This window comes from Notamacropus eugenii, chromosome 5, assembly GCF_028372415.1.
Source record: "Notamacropus eugenii isolate mMacEug1 chromosome 5, mMacEug1.pri_v2, whole genome shotgun sequence".
In the NCBI taxonomy this organism is placed as follows: Eukaryota; Metazoa; Chordata; class Mammalia; order Diprotodontia; family Macropodidae; genus Notamacropus; species Notamacropus eugenii.
Genome location: NC_092876.1, coordinates 193,850,443 through 193,870,080, shown reverse-complemented (window position 1 = coordinate 193,870,080; position 19,638 = coordinate 193,850,443). Strand labels below are relative to the sequence as shown.

The 19,638-nt window shown below is 35.1% G+C and overlaps 1 protein-coding gene across 4 annotated transcripts in view; it reads right to left on the bottom strand.

The window, feature by feature from the left end:
• Positions 1–19,638, bottom strand: part of CDK8 (cyclin dependent kinase 8) — a 148,826-nt gene that overhangs the window by 71,780 nt on the left and 57,408 nt on the right. For all 4 annotated transcript variants that reach the window (XM_072611765.1, XM_072611767.1, XM_072611768.1 and 1 more), the window contains exon 2: positions 14,380–14,455. In XM_072611765.1, coding sequence (XP_072467866.1) covers positions 14,380–14,455 — 76 coding nt within the window. The remainder of the gene's footprint in view (positions 1–14,379; positions 14,456–19,638) is intronic.

Below are 19,638 nucleotides of genomic sequence, written 5' to 3'. Positions count from 1 at the left end.
GCTGGGCTCTGATCCGCATCCGCAGTGCGAAGAACCTTTTGCGAGAGGTTTTCAGGCTCTCTGGAACAGAAATCTCGTCCGCTCCACTGTTCTATGGCTTCTGCTGCTCCAGAATTTATTGGCAGTTCTTTTTTACAGATATTTTATGGGCTGTGGGTTCGGAGCTAGCATATGTGTGTGTTTCTACTCCACCATCTTGGCTCCGCCCCCCAAAAAATGACTCTTAACAAACTCTAGAGCAGTAGAAGCCACAAAATGACAGAATGAAAGAGATTTCCAGCCCAAGGCAACCTGGAAGGCTAACAGGAAAGGTCTATCACATTGGGCTCAGAACAGAGTGCCACCACGTGCTGCAGGGACAGCATTGGAGCAAGATGGGGCACAGAATCCCGGGCAGCAGCTGCAGTTCCCAGATTCCTCAACCCACAAATGCCAGAGACAGCTTCAAAGGTCAGTGACAAAGCCCTTTCATGAGAGTGAGAAGGGAACAGGGTCCTTCCCTAGCCCAGGGTCCTTCTCTAGCCCCAGCCCCTGGTGGTGGGGGCAGCAGCAGTGTCCACTTTTGGAGCCCTCAAGCTAAAGACCCTGGGGAAATCAAGTGGCTGATCTGGATCTCAGTCTTGAGTGGAGTTTCTGGGGTGAGGAGGAACACTTGTTGGTGGAGTTGGTAGAGCCTCTGGAAAGGGAATCCTATTAGCAGATCCTGGGCAAAAAAGCTTGTGGTTGCTCCCTTGATTGTGCCACCTGGGAGGAACTGAGAACTTACAGGTCCCCAGAGTATACCCTCCTCTTGACAAAGGACTCAAAAGTCAAGTAACTGGTTGGGGAAATGCCCAAAAAAGGGAAAAGAAATAAGAATATAGAAGGTTACTTTCTTGGTGAATCGGTATTTTCTTCTATCCTTTTGGATGAAGAAGAACAATGCATACCATCAGAGGAAGACAACAAAGTCAAGGCTTCTCCATCCAAAACCTCCAAAATAAGTATGCAATGGTCTCAGGCCATGGAAGAGTTCAAAAAGGATTTTGAAAATCAAGTAGGAGAAAGTGGAGGAAAAATTGGGAAAAGAAATTAGAGTGATGTAAGAAAATCATGAAAAGTGAGTCAACAGCTTGCTAAAGGAGACCAAAAAAAATGCTGAAGAAAATAACACCTTTAGAAATAGACTAACTCAAATGGCAAAAGAGGTCCAAAAAGCCAACAAGGGGAAGAATGCTTTAAAAAAGCAGACTTTGCCAAATGGAAAAGGAGGTTCAAAAGCTCACTGAAGAAAATAGTTTTTTAAAAATTAGAATGAAGCAGATGGAAACTAATGACTTTATGAGAAACCAAGAAATCACAAAACAAAACCAAAAGAATGAAAAAATGGAAGATAATGTGAAAAATCTCACTGGAAAAACAACTGACTTGGAAAATAGATCCAGGAGAGACAATTTAAAAATGATGGGACAACCTGAAAGCCATGATCAAAAAAAGAGCCTAGACATCATCTTTCACGAAATTATCAAGGAAAACTGCCCTGATATTCTAGAACCAGAGGGTAAAATATATATTGAAAGAATCCACCAATCACCTCCTAAAAGAGATCTGAAAAGAAAAACTCCTAGGAATATTGTAGCCAAATTCCAGAGTTCCCAGGTCAAGGAGAAAATATTGCAAGCAGCCAGAAAGAAACAATTCGAGTATTGAGGAAATACAATCAGGATAATACAAGATCTAGCAGCTTCTACATTAAGGAATGGAAGGGCTCGGAACGTGATATTCAGAAGTCAAAGGAACTAGGATTAAAACCAAGAATATCCTACCCAGCAAACCTGAGCATAATACTTCAGGGGGAAAAAATGGTAATTCAATGAAATAGAGGACTTTCAAACACTCTTGATGAAAACACTAGAGCTGAAAAGAAAATCTGACACTCACACACAAGAATCAAGAGAAGCATGAAAAGGTAAACAGGAAAGAGAAATCATAAGGGACTTACTAAAGTTGAACTCTTTACATTCCTACATGGAAAGATAATATTTATAACTCTTGAAACTTTTCTCAGTATTTGTGTAGTTGGTGGGATTATACACACACACACACACAGAGGGCACAGGGTGAGTTGAATAGGAAGGGATGGTATCTAAAAAAAATACAATTAAGGGGTGAGAGAGGAATATATTGGGAGGAGAAAGGAAAAAATGGAATGGGGCAAATTATCTCTCATAAAAAAGGCAAGAAAAAGCTTCTTCAACGGAGGGGAAAAGGGGGGAGGTGAGAGGGAAAAAGTGAAGCTTACTCTTGTCACATTTAGTTTATGGAGGGAATAACAGGCACACTGAATTTGGCATGAAAATCTATCTTACACTGCAGGAAAGTAGGGGAGAAAGGGAAAACTGGGGTGTGTATATGGGTGGGATGATAGAAGGGAGGGCAAATGAGAGGAGGGAGTAATTAGAAGTAAACTCTTTAGGGGAGGGATAAGGTCAAAAGAGAGAATAGAATAAATGGGGGGCAGGATAGGATGGAGGGAAACATAGTCTTTCACAACATGACTTTAATGGAAGTCTTTAGCAAAATTACACATATATAGCCTATACTGAATGTTTGCCTTCTCCGTGGGGATGGGTGGGGAGGAAGGGAGAGAAGTTGGAACTCAAAGTTTTAGGAATGAATGTTGAGAACTGTTTTTGCACGCAACTGGGAAGTAAGAAATACAGGTAATGGGGTATAGAAATCTATCTTGCCCTACAAGAAAAGAGAGAAGATGGGGATGAGGGAAGGGAGGGGCGTGATAGAAGGGAGGGCAAATTGGGGGAAGAGGTAATCAGAATGCATGGCATTTTGGGATACAGGAGAGAGAGATGGGGAGAAAATTTCGAACTCAAAATCTTGTGGAAATGAATGTTGAAAACTAAAAATAAATAAATAAATTTTAAAAAAAAAGAGAGAGAGAGAGAGAGATAGAAACAAAGGTGGGGTCTATAATTTGCCCAGTACAGATTGAAACACTGAGATACTGAATTCAGAATTATTTATAGGTCTCCTGATTCATGTACAATGCAACAAAGTCCTTTAGAAGCTGATTCATGCAAGATTGCATTTTGCAGGTCACTATGTCCTAAGTTCATATTTTCCACAATACCTCAATTAGCCCTTTACAGGACTTTCTTACTTTATCATTTTAACATGAAGATTAATATATAGGTATGATTATTATGGTCACATAATTAATGTACATACTTTATAATGATTCAGTTACATTTCTAAGGTTAACTAACAGGAATTTTCTTGGAGATAGTATCAGAGTTTGGTTATATACAGCTTTTTTACCCAGGACTATGTTTTTTATCATAAATCATACAGTTATTTCTTAACCTAATGATTATAGCTGATATAAGATTAGCAAGGCAACACAGAGCAAAGCACTAAAGGCAATGATTATTGATCTTTTTCCTTGTAATTTCCCTCTTAGATCATTTTTTCAATTCACTGGGAATTGGATCAATTACAGGGTGAGCATTGCATTTAGTTCTATAGAGGGTAATCCTCTACCCTACCAAGGTGCAAAATTACAGAAAGTTTTCTTCTGGAACAATCTATGGATGACTGCAGCTCAGGTAACTCTGGACAGGTGACTTGCAGCTCAGGTGTTTCTGGATAACTTGAGGGATGAAAAGGCAAGAGATACTGGAACATGAGGATTATTAGTAGGAAGATGGGGGAGGACCTGGGTAGTCAAGAAAAGGGTTATTACCAGGATACACATGGTCAAATTGAAAGGAAAAAGATCAATAATCAACGTCTTGAGCAGAAAATTCACTTACTACTTGAGAAAAAAACTACTAATTGTCTCTACTACTAAACCTATGGCTTGAGTAGCTGGTTAAGCAGTTCTCTAACAGGCAAACAAAAGAGACAAAAGGTTCAGTTTCCTCAGATATTCTACAACCACAATAGAACAAAGAATTGACTACTGAAATCACAAAGCACCTGAGAAGATAAGAGAAAAGTTAATAATTATTTTTAAAAGGTTTATAGCTGGTATATAGCTGGAGACAAGAGAACCTGAGTTCAAATGAGGCCTCAGACACTTTTGATACATACTAGCTGTCTGACCCTGGGCAAGTCACTTAACCTAGATTGCCTTACAAAAAATAACAGGTTATAGCTTAAGAAACTAACCTAAATTCTTCTAAGAAAAAAATAACTATTTCTAACATATTTATGGCTTAAACAACAACTAACCTACAAAGTTTCTTAATTACAAAGTATGATATCACAAAGAATTAAGAAGAGAAAAATAAATTCACCAGTTATTTCTTTTAGCTGATTTATGGTTTAAGTAACTGGTTAAGGAATTAAATAGAAGTATTAACAAGAATTCTGATCAGAACAACACACTGATTTAATATTTACATACTGTCAGTATAAGCAATCAAACAAGGACCTGTTAAGCCTTCCTAGATATTCCTAGCTGCTAATGCAATTCTGTCAGATCAGCTCTGGCTTGTTCTTGAGCTGGTGGCTGCCTGAATTTGTCACACAGTGCAATTAACAAGGGTGACTCCTGTGGGGTTTTTTGTTTTAAGAAAAAAAACCATTAAATAATGCACTAAGTTGTCATCTATCTAAACTGAGTGAGTCCCTATCTACAGTACCTGCAGTGCAGCCAGGCAATTCTATAATGCTCCTCAATCCTTTGGATCTCCCCCTTTATGTCACCTTCTCTATGTAGAATTGCGACTGCCTTTGAAGCTGTGACATTACTCATGCAGTTTAGTGTCTGGCTGCTAAACCCATCTCTTTGCTACACCTCTTACCTATAACAAAGAGAGCCCTAACTAAATGCCTAATCTAAATCCTGTTTGCTGCAGTGACAAGATTATTTAACTGACCTAACTAGCTGGTAACCAGAGGTAAGTCCATGCAGCTTATGGTACCCTTGTTAAGTATGGGCCCTAGCAGCTTGTTTCTTGGGTTAGAGATTAACCCCTCCTCACTGCCTATGTGTGGTGTACCCCACACAAACTGAAGCTAACCTCCCTATGTCTGTCTCATACAGACTAGTCTGATCTCTTTCCCATCAGGATTTACTCAGGAATCTGAATCTAAATTCTCATCTAAGATCTAAAAATCTGGTACCTGTCAAATAAAGCAGACAAACAGAACTAAGTAAAACATTAAATTATTTTCCTTTTTTTGCAAACTTAGTTTCTAATCGATTTATGTCTTAGTTTCTGTCCTTTAAGATTTTCTTTTCCCTTTAGAAAGCCAAAAGAAAAGGAATAAGTACATTATAGACCAAAATACTCAACAACTTTTTAAATCACAGTTTTAGAATGACAATTTTAGTCTCAAATTATTTATTATCTGTCCTTTATCTCTGCAACCAATGTGGCCAACATTGGAAAAAGAGAAAGAAAAAGAGACTTGTCTTCTATGAAGACTTTCTTTTGAAAATTTATTTTTTATAGCTGTTTCTTTTTGGTTGATCAAGCCAAAAGAAAAGGCATAAGTTAAAAATGGTACAGACACTTACACCAGCAGGGCCTTTAAAGAATAACTGACATGTCCTAGTCTTAATTTCTAAAAAAAGAAAATTTAAAAAAACTACAATTGCCTTATTTCTGATCCTGCAAAATCTTTCTCCAAATACTTTTTAACTTTTTCTTTAAGTGAAAACCAGAGGGAGATTACATGAAAAATTTAGCAAGAGAAACAGAAAAGAAAAACAGGATCCTCCTAAAGTTGGAGACTTGCCTGAACGCAGAGAGAAAGGGATTGGTAAAAAAAGGAGTCCAGGTCCAGGGTCCTCTGGAGAAGGAGCCAGGTCTACAGTCCCTGGAGCATTCACCCAAGGATCCTAGGAGCCAGAGTCCAATTTATGGCTTAGTCCATCCTGTCTGTGGGCACCAATCTGTAAAAAAGAAAGTGAGAAGCCTCTCTGGGAAAAGAAACCAACTATAGTAAAAGAAACAAAGGTGGGGCCTCAAACTGTACTGGGCAAACTGTGGATCCCACCTTTGCTTCTCTTAATAAAGGCTGGTTTCTTTGCCTAGAGAGGCTTCCCAGTTTCTTTTTTACACTAGGAAATAATCCCAGCACAACAGTTAATAGAGCATTAGGTGTAACACATCATGAAGAAAGTTCAAATCCTACTTCAGACACTTACTAGCAATGTATCCCTGGCAAGTCATTTACCCTGTTTCAGACTGCTTCCTCATTTACTGTGTACAGGTAATAGTACCCTATGATTTGTTGTAAGGAGCAACTGCAATCATGCATGTAAAGCACTCTGCAAACCTTAAAGAAGAAAAAAATGTATAATACACATATTTTTCATGCTTCTTATTTATTTTTAGCATCTTTTACTTTTGACAGAGCTCTGATAAATTGTTTAGATAGTTAAGTGGAAAAGTTGGTATCTTGCCATCATTCATTAAAGCTTTAGTATTTGGTAAACTATTATGTAGGTAGACAAAGTGATTTTTGTAACTGAATGAAAGTAATGAGATGCAGGCTGATTTCCTGTAGCAGTTTCGAGACAACTCTGAAAAGATGACTGCAACAACAGGTAATTCTTCCCGTTATCACATTTTTAAAAAATTTCTTCCTTAGGATGCTCATAAAGTCGTTTTTATTACATGTAGTTTGGAGCATATGAGGCATCATTATGGCAACAGCTATTTAAAATGTTCTTAAATCTTTGTGGATTGATGTTATTTTCAAGTGATTATGGACAATAATATTCTCTGTGACAATGCTTCAGCAGTTTTTTCTCAAGGATATGTTAAGGTAGTATGGAGATTATGTTAGTTTATGAAGATCAGAAAGTCTCTAGTATATAATTTTAGCCATTTGATAATGTTTTCATAGGTATTAGGTGAGTACTAAGTTTCTGCAAACTTTTTATATATTGCAGTTTCTACCGTATCTTTGCAAAGTCTGCACTGTAATTAAGTTCAAGTTCATTAAGAATGACTTTTTTGTAGTCTCTAGTAGCAATTACCTAATTGTATATAGCTATTTAGAACCCTCTGTTTCAATAAACAAATCTGCTTTACCTAGTCCTTTTTTGTTCTTAAATTATCCTAGGAAATTTTTTAGCCTGCTACTGTACAATTAAATACAACATCCCATGGAGTATTGCAGAGATGGATAAAATGACAGCTATATATATATATATTAGGATATGTCCATTCTCTGGAGACTCAGTGAAAACATAGTACCTACAGGATATTGTCTGAGAGTAAGGAGCCATTGGACAAGGTTCTGATTGGATTATCCTCCAATGTGGCCAATTTTACTCTCACAAAACTAATTGTTAACAAACTGACATTATGTAGGTGTTAATTACACTAAATGTACTCTTACCATTAATATAAGGGTATCAGTCATTCTCTTAAGATATCTAGCTTCATTTTGCTCTGCATAGTCCTATATTCAATGCATCTTGCCTGAAAATGATCAATCTACGTATCTTCTTTATCTTTGGTTCTGTTTGACTTTAAGATTTAAGTTCAAAGCTTTCAGTGTCTATTCTTTGTTTGCACACATTAAAGAATTTTATAGAAAGTTTCCATGTCATAGAATAGCTATTTAGTGGACTTTTCAGTGTAGTCATATTACTTGATACATGCAATAATCCATGTACATCAAGTGATTAACAGGATGTTTTGGTACTACTTCCTCTCTGATTGGGAAGTAAAAATCAGAGATTAAGGCTTGGAAAAACAATAGAGGACTTAAACTTACTTCCTTAAAGATGCTATGTTTTACATTAAATACTCTTAACATTACTGAGTTGGTAGGGTACTTTGGATCTATTTTATATATTTGCAGTATATGAATAACCATGAGTGTAGAACAATGTCAAAGACTTTGTGACAATCAGCAGAAGACAATACTACTGTGCTTTCAAGTAGTTTGTTCAATAATAATCAAACTGACAATACACAGCTGAGATTTTTTGGCATAATCTTTTTGATCCATTATACATTGTTTTCCTGTAAGTTTTTATAAATATTTTTAGTGATACAAGCTTAGCGTGGCATACAGTATATAAACATGTTAATTTGTCTGTATTCAGAGGGGTCACTGATGCATCTTTTGTTAATAGATATGTGATGCCTTCTGTTAATAAAGGTAGGATAAGTTTTAAATCTCAGAAGAAGCTAATAAAAAAACCTGCCAGTAATTTATTTAGCAGTATAAAACATGTGAACCAATAATTATACATGTTACCTGGCCCCACTGACTTCCGGTTTTGCGGAGAAATTTGAGTTTCAGTCAGTTACCTTTACTGACCTAAGTATACTATTGTTCATCATATCAATATTATACAAGTTTTCCCTTTCTCATTTGATCCAACTTATGTTTTTGTTGTGCTGGAGCCTTTGAGACCAAATGTCACTGTCATCATCATCCTCACCATCATCACCTCATTCTTCTCATCTCGGACAGATAGAAATGGTTCCAAGAAAAGGTGCTATCTTGCCATTATTCTTTTATATTTCATGGATTATGGACTACTGTACAAGAAGATAAAATAGTTCAGCATTAGGACAGAATATCATCGTCTTTAAGTTCACTAAAAGGATCCTTAGTAGAACTACAGTTAGAGAGGACACCAAGGATGATATGCACTTCATACTCTTCCTAAATTATTGGGGTCTCTTCTACTTGAGTGTTATATTTTGAAACTTTTTGTTCCATGTAGCTTGCATAGTATAAAGATTTGGTATGGCAATATCTAATAAAAAATTGCTCTTAAGTTTTTATGGATCAGTGTAAAGTCCAGGTGATTGATTGCAGGACTGTGATAATGGTTCAGTCAAAGTACAATTTCTTGGTTAAACTCTCAAGGATATTTTAAAACTGCTGCTTGTCAATACATAAAAGTTAGTGGGTTTCTCATTTATAAATTCTAGCTTTCAGTTGCTGATTAAGAGAATATAGAATTTCTGATGTGCTGTTGTTTTCTGGATTCATTTTCATATTTTTGTTGTTGTTGCTGTTAAGTAGGAAATATAGCATTCAAGTTTTCTACTGCATGTACCAGCTAAATATTATTGTAATCTTGGATCTCTCAAATCATAGTGACGTTTGAATCCTTAGGGGTATTTCTTTATAGCTACATCTCTCTTCTTCCAGTTCTTACTTTTGGCAAGAGCTGACACATATACTGTTGTGTACAGGTCCTAAAATAGTTTTCGCTTTTGGTCAAATTAAGGAGAAAGGGTTCATTCGTGATACCGGTGGGTTTTTTTGTTTTTTTTTTAATTACTCTGTTTCAGAATAATTCCTCTGCTAGTTGGGTTCACACCTTTAGACTCAAAAAGATCTTTTTGAATTCCAGTCTAAGTATGACTAAGTATTATCTCTTTTTCAAAATCACTTCAGGTATCAGAGTGTTTATTCTCATGTTTTTCATGTATTTCATATTTTCAGTATTTGAGGGTTACTCCCAAGCCTTCACAGCTACCACAACAGTTTCGGGGCACACACCCTGCACACCAGTGGTTGCCATTCCATTACTTTGTCGCTGTCCTACTCCCTGATGGCAAGGATGATGAATTGGGCTTTGAGTTATTATGATTTTAATTACGATTTGTAATAGTAGTAGTAGCAGCAGCAGCAGCAGCAGCAGCAACAGTCATAATCACAGTGCTACTACTGGTAATTTACCTCCTTACTGGCAACTTCCTGTCACCTATAAATGTACTCTGGCTCAACCTCCCATTTTTAGAATATCTTCATGGGAGCCTATCGTTTCTGCAAGTTGTCCTATAGTTCTCACCCTTCACTTTCACTGAAAGATTCCTAGAGGCAGCTATACTTAGTGCTTCCAATTCCTTACCAGCGATTCACTTCTCAGCTCCTGTTTCAGATCCCGACATGACTAACACTTCTCTCTCCAATTTTACCATCTCTTAGCTACTAAATTTCACGCATCTTTCTCTTTTTCTTCCTCACCAGTCTATTTCCTTGGATTTTTATATGCAAAATGAATCAATGACAGCTTTGTGCAATTGTGATTCCACATTCTAAATCATAAAAATAGAATCCATTTTCCATCTCTCTACCATCTCATGTAATTATCTTCTTTCACTCAAAACATCCCCTAAAACTGAATTCCTGCATGAAGTTTCACACTAGGAAAGGCTTAAACTTTAGTGTAAGAATGAAATTATAATTTCCGCTGACCTTATTTCTTTTATTGGATATACTACAAAATATATTTACCATTTTTCCTGAATATTTTAGATATTTGTTCAATAAGTCCGACTCCAATATCTCATAATAGCATGGTAACAGGCCTGAGTTTTGAAGGTTACATCAGTAGAACACAAACACTGACTAGTCCTATATCACAGCAGAAAGTCTTCAAGCATTGTTCCAAAACAGGAGTGTGAGAATGCGGATGCTTCCTCCATTGAAGACCAGTGATGTCAAATAGAAACAGATCCTTGAAATCACATACTGACTTAAAAAAACATAAATAAACATTATCCATGTTGTATGGTATTTCTGTATGTATGTTAAATATTTTCAAATTATATTTAATCTGGTTTGGAACTTTTCTTTCCTTGCCTTGAGTGACAGTTTCATGATCTGATGTGCCAAAACATTTCATCACCTAGTTGTTAATGTCATGGTGATGAGCATCTACTAAAATCAGGGTTTCTCAACTTGGATTACAATGGTCTCCCTTGGACAGATGTTAGGGAACATGGATAAAAAAAAATTAATCATCATTTTCATTAAATTTCAACTGCAATTAACATTTCCTTCAATTATGAATTGTTACAAAAAATATTGTGAGACATTCATAAGCTTCAATAGATTGCCAAAGCAGACTATTACTCTCTCTCTCTCTCTCACACACACACATACACACACACACACACACACAATCTCTGACTTAGATAGACTGATGCTCAGACAAATTTCCTTCATTGGAAATCTTTGGCCCTTTCCACTTAGGAAGTATCTAATAATCTCTGATAAACAGAGTCTTCAAGATCCCAAGATGGCCTCCATCCCACAATGAAACATTAAATTACAATAAAATAATTATAAATTAATGTATTGTTTTGGATACCAAATAAAACTTTCGTAAAAACCTTACACATCTATGGCTTCCAGCTAATTTGTCAACATAATAAAAGTCCTCTAGTAATGCATCATTTGACAGAATTTCCTTTCTATCCTGAAGATTAAAATATTCCTCTTTCAGACAATCTTATCCATTTGATACCAGTCTGATAATTCATTTGCTATTTGTGTAAGGCATTGATACTAATAAAGAGTGTGTCAATGTCTGGCTATTTGACATCATCATTTAATACAATTCAATAAATAGTTATTGTTAGTCACATATGAAGCACCTCCTCTAAGTGCTGGGGATACAAAAGGAAGCAAAAGACTGTCCCTGCCCTCAGGGGGCTCACAGTCTAACCAGGGAACAGACCAACAAATGTGTACAAATAAGCTATATACAGGATAAACAGAAATAATCAACAGAAGGAAGGCAGCAGAATTAAGAGAATAAGAAAGGCTTCCAGTAGAAAACAGGATTTTAGTCAGCACTTAAAAGAAGCCAGGGAAACTGGGGGGCAGAGATGAGGAAGGAGAGTATTCCAAGCATGGGAGAAAGGCAGAGAAAAAGGCAAGAGACAAGAAATGGAGCATCTTATTCCAGAATAGAAAGGAGGCCACTATCACGGAACTGAAGAGTACATGGTGGATAGTAAGGTATAATAAGACTGGAAAGGTGGGAGAGGAATAATTTATGAGGGTTTTGAACACCAGAGTATTTTGTATTTGATCCTGGAGGCAATAAGAAGCCACTGATGTCAGAGGGGGAGAGGGAGTTTACATGGTTAGACTTGAGCTTTAGAAAAAATCACTTAGTTGGCTTAAGGGAAGATGGATTGGAGTGCGTAGAGATTTGCGATAGGCCAACCTACCAGAAGATTATTGCAATAGTCCAGACATGAGGTAATAAGGGTCTGCATCAAAACAGTGGCTGTTAGAGGAGAGAAGGGAGAATATTCACAAGATAATACAAGGTGAAATTAGCAGCCTTTCGCAACAGATTGATCTGGTAAAGGTGAAAGGGGAAGTGTGGTCAGACAAAGTAGGAAGAGAATAAGGAATGAGTAGGGTCCCAAAAACGCAGAGAGAGGGTGTCAAGGAGAAGAGGGTAATAAAGTGTCAAAGGCTACAGAGAGGTCAAGGAGAGTCAGGATTGAGAAAAGGACATTTGGTTTGGCAAATAAGAGATCACACTGGAAACTTTACAAAGAGTTTTCAGTGGAATGATATGGTCAGAAACTATACTGTAATAGATTAAGAAGAGAGTGAGAAAGTATAACGGAAGTAGAAAAGGCCTATGGATTTACCAATTAAAAATCATTGGTAACTTCTAGACAGAACAATTTTGGTTGAATGTTGAGGTTTGCCTGAATGATGAGAGACTGTGGAGAGTTTAGAAGAGAGTGGGAGGAAAGAAAGCAGAAGCACCTATTTTAGATGATCTTTTAAATTTTACCTACAAAGAGCAGAAGAGATACAGCCTAGATGGAAGGATCAACCACATATAAGCCACTGTGCTAGACTAAAGATAACATACAAAAAAAGTTGACAATGTGGTAAAGAATTTTACAAAAGGTATCAATTAGACAAACTATCAGAAACTGCCTTCAGAAACTTTGAAATTGCTGCCAAACAGTTTTAGCTTAAGTACCATTCCATTCAAAGTCACATGATTAAAAGACTTCTCAATACTCAAACATTCAACTCACAAAACATATTTAAGAAATGAAAATTAAATTAGGAATTCATTTTCTAATTGATCTCTGATCAACGGACAATAGAAAAAAGTTGTTCAAAAATTCCTATAAAACAAGAGCTGTCGACATCACAAGTACTATGTGAATATAAGAGCCCCATATCTTATCCATTGTTCCATACTGTCTCTATAAATTTAATTCTTAAAACATACACAGTACACTATGGTATATACCTGAAAAGTAACAATTTCCTAGGGCTCTTCATAGTTAATAATACATGAAAAAATTCAAACCCAAGATAATAACATCAAATGACATCAATCGTTAGCGATTTTGTGGAAAGGTTCCTTGTACAGCAACATGAACTAGACAGTATCTGAAGTCCCTTTCAAAAGTAAGATTGCACATATTCAGTTGTTTGTTACAAGGTCTGTGAAAAGTGTAAAATTCCTAAAACTCATGTTACTTTTAAGTGTGAGTAGAAAGGGTAAGTAAATAAAAGTATAGATTCTAATGCTTATCTTTGAATACTTAAATAATCTAAATAAACAAATCTGGAAAAATATCTTTAAAATATGAACACAGAAAATAAAAAAATCTTAGTTGGCAATAAATGGATAAGCAAGTTGCTATATAAAGTGTTTACAAAAATTCCAAATAAATATTCCATTACAAACAAAAATGTCATTCAAAACTATATGATCTAAAAAATACATATTTTGCTTTGCACACATGATTAAATAAACAGCAGCTATGAAAACAAAGTATTGGAATGTTAGTTTAAAGCTCATAAAACTTTAGTTTTAAGCTCATATAATAATAATCATCCATGAATTCCACCAGAATAAGGATTTTTCTATTGCTTAAGCAAATTAATATACAACTACTAATAGATATAGCTGACAGGGTGAGCTCCACGAGTGTAGGGAGTGTTCTTGCCTTTTTTGTATTCCTAGCACTTAGCATAGTGTCTGCACATAGTTTGGTGCTTAATAAATTCTTCTTAATTTGATATCAAGGTTTTCATGGCACTTTACAGATATATTACATTTGCTGATCCTTGCAACAAGCCTGTGAAGTAGACATTACAAATAGTCTTAATCTTATTTCACATATGAGGAAAATGAAGTTCAGAGAAGTTTAATTAACTTGTCCAGAGTCATACAACTCTTCAACAACAATACATACAACAACAATTCAAGGCAGGAGACAGGAAACCCTTATTATCTGTCTCCTAAAATCAAGTCTAGTGCTCTTTCCACTATGTTCCATAATCTCATTTTCTTGTACAATCAAACACACAATATAGCTAAGACACAAGTATTTACATAAGAAAGAGCTATTCCCAAATAAGTGCAAAGATAAATTATTTCTGGAGTCAAAGACCACATTTACAATAAAACTAACATATCTTATATTTGATGAGAATTGTTTTTAACAAAATTTTTAGTTTTCATAATCTACTACAATACTACAAAAAAATTTAGTGTCAAGAAAACTGAATTGCAATACAAAGGAATGACATATAACAGACACTCAATTAATGTTTGTTGATGATAACAGCAATAATAACAACAATGAAAAGATATTTACTTACTGCTATTTCTCTGCATGCTGACATAGAAATCCCAGTTCCTTCTATTTGTTTTAAAGCATAATCTTTATCATCTTTCCTATAAAAACATAAAAAAAATTTAATAAACATTGAATCCAGATTTAGATTCATTATGCAGAAAATAAAATGCATAAATATGTATTCATATGTGTATATAGCCACATAATAAAAACACTAACCAAATACATTCTATTAGAAATTAAATTAAAATGGTTTTGGTAGCTTCCAGATTTTTGTATAGATCAGCAAAATAAACCACCTGAAAACTATTTACCAATCTAAATACATAGTTCAGAAATAAAAGCATTATTATCTATTAGTCATGTCATACTAGATGTCCTGCAAGCATCTCAAACTCAAATCCAAAGCAGAATTCACTATCTTTCTTCAAAAATTCATCCATCTTCTGAACTTGCATATACTGCCAACAATACAACTACCCTTTCCCAATCACCCAAATTCACATTTCCAGTGGCATCCTCAACTTCTCAGTCTCAGTCATGCCACATATCCAATCAGTTGCCAAAGTTTGTTATTTCTCTCTCCACAACCTCTTTCATATATTTCTTTTTTTCTCTTCTCACACAACCACTGCCCTAATTAAAATCTTCATCAACTCTCTCTCACTTGAACTAGTATGACAAATTCCTATTTGTACTCCTTGATGCAAGTTTCTCTCCACTCCAATCTATCTTCCTCATAGATGCAAAAGTGATTTTCCTAAAGCGTAGATCTGACCAATCATCGCCCTTTTCAAGAAACTCCAGTGGTAGACTCATACCTCTAGGATCATCTACAAACTACTCCACTTACTAGCACTGGAAGCAGGATCAAGTGCCATTTGGCAGCTCTGTTGCCTATTATCCAGTTCCAGGTTGCAGTTTCAGGGTGGGGAGGAGAGGTCATGGTTAAGAAGGCCCTACCTGGGTAAGGATCACAGCACAGACTAAAAAGTCAATGACCAAACCTCTCTCCAAATTATAGCATGTTGGAAGCACCAAAAACTTACACAACTCCAAACCAAATTGGGAAAGCAGAAGGAAATAAAAGACTGAAGTTCAAACCAGTCTTCCCCTCCAGAGGTGAGCAAAGCCCAACTCTCACAAAGTTCAAAGTGAAGAAACAGGCTGGAAGAAAGAGCGAACAGCAGCAACAACAACAAAAAAAAGAACCTGGTGAAAGTGATGCTCAACATACAAACCCAGAAGAGAATGATTTGAAAGCATCTACAAGCAAAGCCTCCAAGGAAAAAATTCAGATTGAACACAAGCTAAACAAGAATTCCTAGAAAAGCTAAAGAGATATTTTTTAAAAATAACCAAAAAATGGAATCAAATAAGGGCAACAGTGGAAAACCTGGTAAGGGAAATGAGAACAATGCAAGAAAATTATGAAAAGAAAATTAACAGCTTTATAAAATAGGCACAAAAATAATTAAGAAAATTACTCCTTAAAAATTAAAATTGGGCAGTGAAAGCTAATGACTTCATGAGAAACCAAGAAACAATAAAACAAAATTCAAAGACTGGGGAAAAAATGGAAGAAAATGTGAACTATCTCACAAGAAAAACAAATGACCTAGAAAATAGATGGAGGAGAAATATTTAAGAATTATTGGTCTACTTGAAAACCATGAATAAAAAAAAAAGAGCCTAGACATTATATTTCAAGAAATTATACAGAAAAATTGACCAGCTATCTCAGAACCAGAGGACAAAGAAGAAACTGAAAGAATCTACCAGTCACCTCCAGAAAGAAATCCTAAAATGAAAACTCCGAGGAATATTATAGCCAAATTCCAGAGCTCCCACATCAAGGAAAAAAATACTACAAAAGCAGCCAGAAATAATTCAAATATCCTAAAGTCACAGTCAGAATCACATGAAATTTACCAGCTACCACAGAAGGCTTGGTGCTATTCTAGAAGACAAAGGAGCTAAGATTACAATCAAAAATAGCTTACCAAAAAAACCTGAGTATAATCCTCTAAGTGAAAAAAATAGATATTTAATTAAACAGAGAATTTACAAGCAGTCCTGATGAAAAGACCAGAGCTAAATAGAAATTCTGACACTCAAACACAAGAATTAAGAGCAGTATATAAAAAGGTTTTGATGAATGAGAAATAATAAGGGACTAAACAAAGTTAAACTGTTTATATTCCTAAATACAAAGAAAATGCATGTAACCCCTAAGAACGATATTATAATTAAGGCAATAAAAAGGAGCCTAGACAAAGAGCATATGTCTATTATGTTGAGATGATGGAGAAAAATATCTCACATAAAAGAGCGTGCAAAGAAAAGCTTATACAATGGAGGAGGAAATAGGGGAAGGAAGAGGGTAACACCTGAAACTCACTCTCATTTGAACTGTTTCAAGGAAGGAAGAATATACATACACACACAACTGAGTGCAGAAATTTATTTTACTCCAAGACAACTCTGAAGGACTCATGATGAAAAATGCTATCCACCTTTAGATGGACAACTGAAGGACTCAAAGTGCAAACTGAAGCATATTTTTTTTTCCTTTCTTCATTTTCCTTGCTTCCCTTCCACTTCCATCCTAGAAAATAGCTAATGTGGAAATGTTTTGCATGACTTCATTTATGTAATGGGTATCATATTTCTTGCCTTCTCAACTGGATTGAGAGGGAAACAGAAAATTTGGAACTAAAATTTTTTTAAAGAAAAAAGTTCTGAGAGTTTATATGCAAATTAGATAAAGTTTTATCTAAAACAAAAGCAAAACTAGACCTGATTAAAAGAGATAATAAAAAAAAATAAAAAAAGATAATCAGGGTACCTACATATTGTTAAAAGAACTACAAACAATAAATTAATATCAATGCTGAACATAAATGCACCAAATGGCATAGCATCCAAATTCTTGAAGGAAAACTTAAACGAGTTACAGGAGGAAACAGACAATAAAACTATATTAGTCAGAGTCCTCAATTTACCCCTCTCAGAACTACCTAAATCTAACTATAAAATAAATAAGAATGAAGTTAAGGAGATGAATAGAATTTTAGAAAAGTTAGTTACAACAGATTAAGATCCCTAATGAATATTAGGAAAATTTCTAAGTAAAAATGTGGGAAAATAAGTACACTAATACACTATTTGGTGGAGCTGTGAACTAGCACAACCATTTTGGAGAATATTTTGGAACTATACACCCAAGCGGCTATAAAACCATGCATACCCTCTGACCCAGTAACACCGCTACTAGGTCTATACCCAAAAGAGATTAAATAAAAAGGAAAAGGACTCATATGTACAAAAATATTTATAGCAGCTCTTTTTTGGTGGCAAAGAATTGGAAACTAAGAGGATGCCCATAAATTGGGGAATGGCTAAACAGCTTTTGATATGGATTATAATGAAATATTATTATGCTGTAAGAAATGATGAAGGGAATGGTTTCAGAAAACCTAGGAACATTTATGTGAATTGATGTAAAGTGAAGTGAGAAGAACCAGGAAAACAATGTACACAGTAATAGCAATACTGTGAAGATAATCAACTATGAAAGACAGTTGATTCTGATCAATGCAAGGATCCCCAACAATTCTAGGGGACTCATAATGAAAAATGCTATCCACCTTTAGATGGACAACTGAAGGACTCAAAGTGCAGACTGAAATGTATTTTTTTTTCCTTTCTCTGTTTCCGTTGCTTCCCCTTCTACCTCCATCCTGGAACATAGCTAATGTGAAAATATGTTATGCATGACTTCATTTGAGTAACGGGTATCATAATTCTCACCTTCTCAACGGGATGGGGAAGAAAACAGAAAATGTGGAATATAAAATTTAAAATAAAAAGTTCTGAGAGTTATATGCAAAAAAATAGACTGACTTAAAAAAATAAAATTAAAATCCTAGTAAAGAACAGAAATATAACTAGAAATTAATTATGACCAAAATGGATTCGCATCAAAGATGTTAAGATGGTTCAACAATAGGAAAACAATGAGCACAATTAATGTGGGAGAAAATGGAATGTGGGCTGAACTTGAAAGTCCCAAGAATCTGAATCCTGATTCTGCAACTTACTACTCGCATAGTAATCTCTTCCAAGTAACTTAAACTTTCAGAACCTCATTTGCAAAATCGGGAAGTTGGACTATGTCACCCGAGAGCCCTTCCAACTTCAAATCTATGAGCATAAAAATAACAAAAAAAAGCATGTGACATCAACAGAAAAACAAAAGTCTTAGACAAAATATAGCACTTCCATGTTAAAAGTTATAAAAAGCATATTTCTAAAAATAAAATCTCGCATTATTTACAATGGAATAACACTATAAGCTTTCCAGGACAGACAGAAATTTTTTAAAAAGGGGGGTGTGTGTTACCCATCTGTCCACTAGTATTTGGCAATTCTTATAAGGTCAGCTATACCAAAAAGTTTTAAATTAAAGAATTAAAACATAGAAAAAGAGGAAACAAAATTAACACTTTTTCAAGTTATGACATAATGGTTTGCAGTAAACATGATAACTTACTTAGAAAACTCCTAAAAATCAGTCAAGAAACCAAATGAAATAATTAATAGGTTCATAGAGCTGGTAGAGTTCTCCAGAGACTACCTAATATCAAATCATTTTACAGCTGAAGAAACTGAAGGTCAAGATGTTAAGTGACTTGCTCACAGTTCTAGAAAATAAATTTTAAAAAAATAAATAGTACTTCAGAAAATCATATGGAAGAGAAATTTAATTTTTAACTCAAAAATAATTAAAAATATCTGGGACTTGAGAGCCAGGCACTTATCAAAATACAACTACAAAAACACTTTTTTTACTTAAGTTAGATAAAATAATTTAGTGTTCATGTCTGTGCTGTACCAATATAACAAAAATGGTAATACTGTCTGAGACTATGTATAGATTTAATACCATATTAAATCTGGGTGCTTTATAATACCCAGAAGAAAGAAATACTTAATAGAACTGGGGTGGAGTGGGGGGAAATCATTTGGGGAAATAAAAGGTATAGGCTCTCAAGGAAAATAATAGGAAAAAAAGTCCAAAAGTAGGGTCATATAGCATTATTAGAATGTTAATTAAACCATAAAGAAGTTATGAACAAAATCTTTTGGTATCAATTAAAAAACAGAATGGTAGATTAGTGGGTCTGACTTGGTAAGCAAGAATCAGAAGCAAGTGAAAACAGTAGCCCAATGTTTAATTGCCCCAAAAACACAAGTTACAGGAAAACGAAACTCCCTA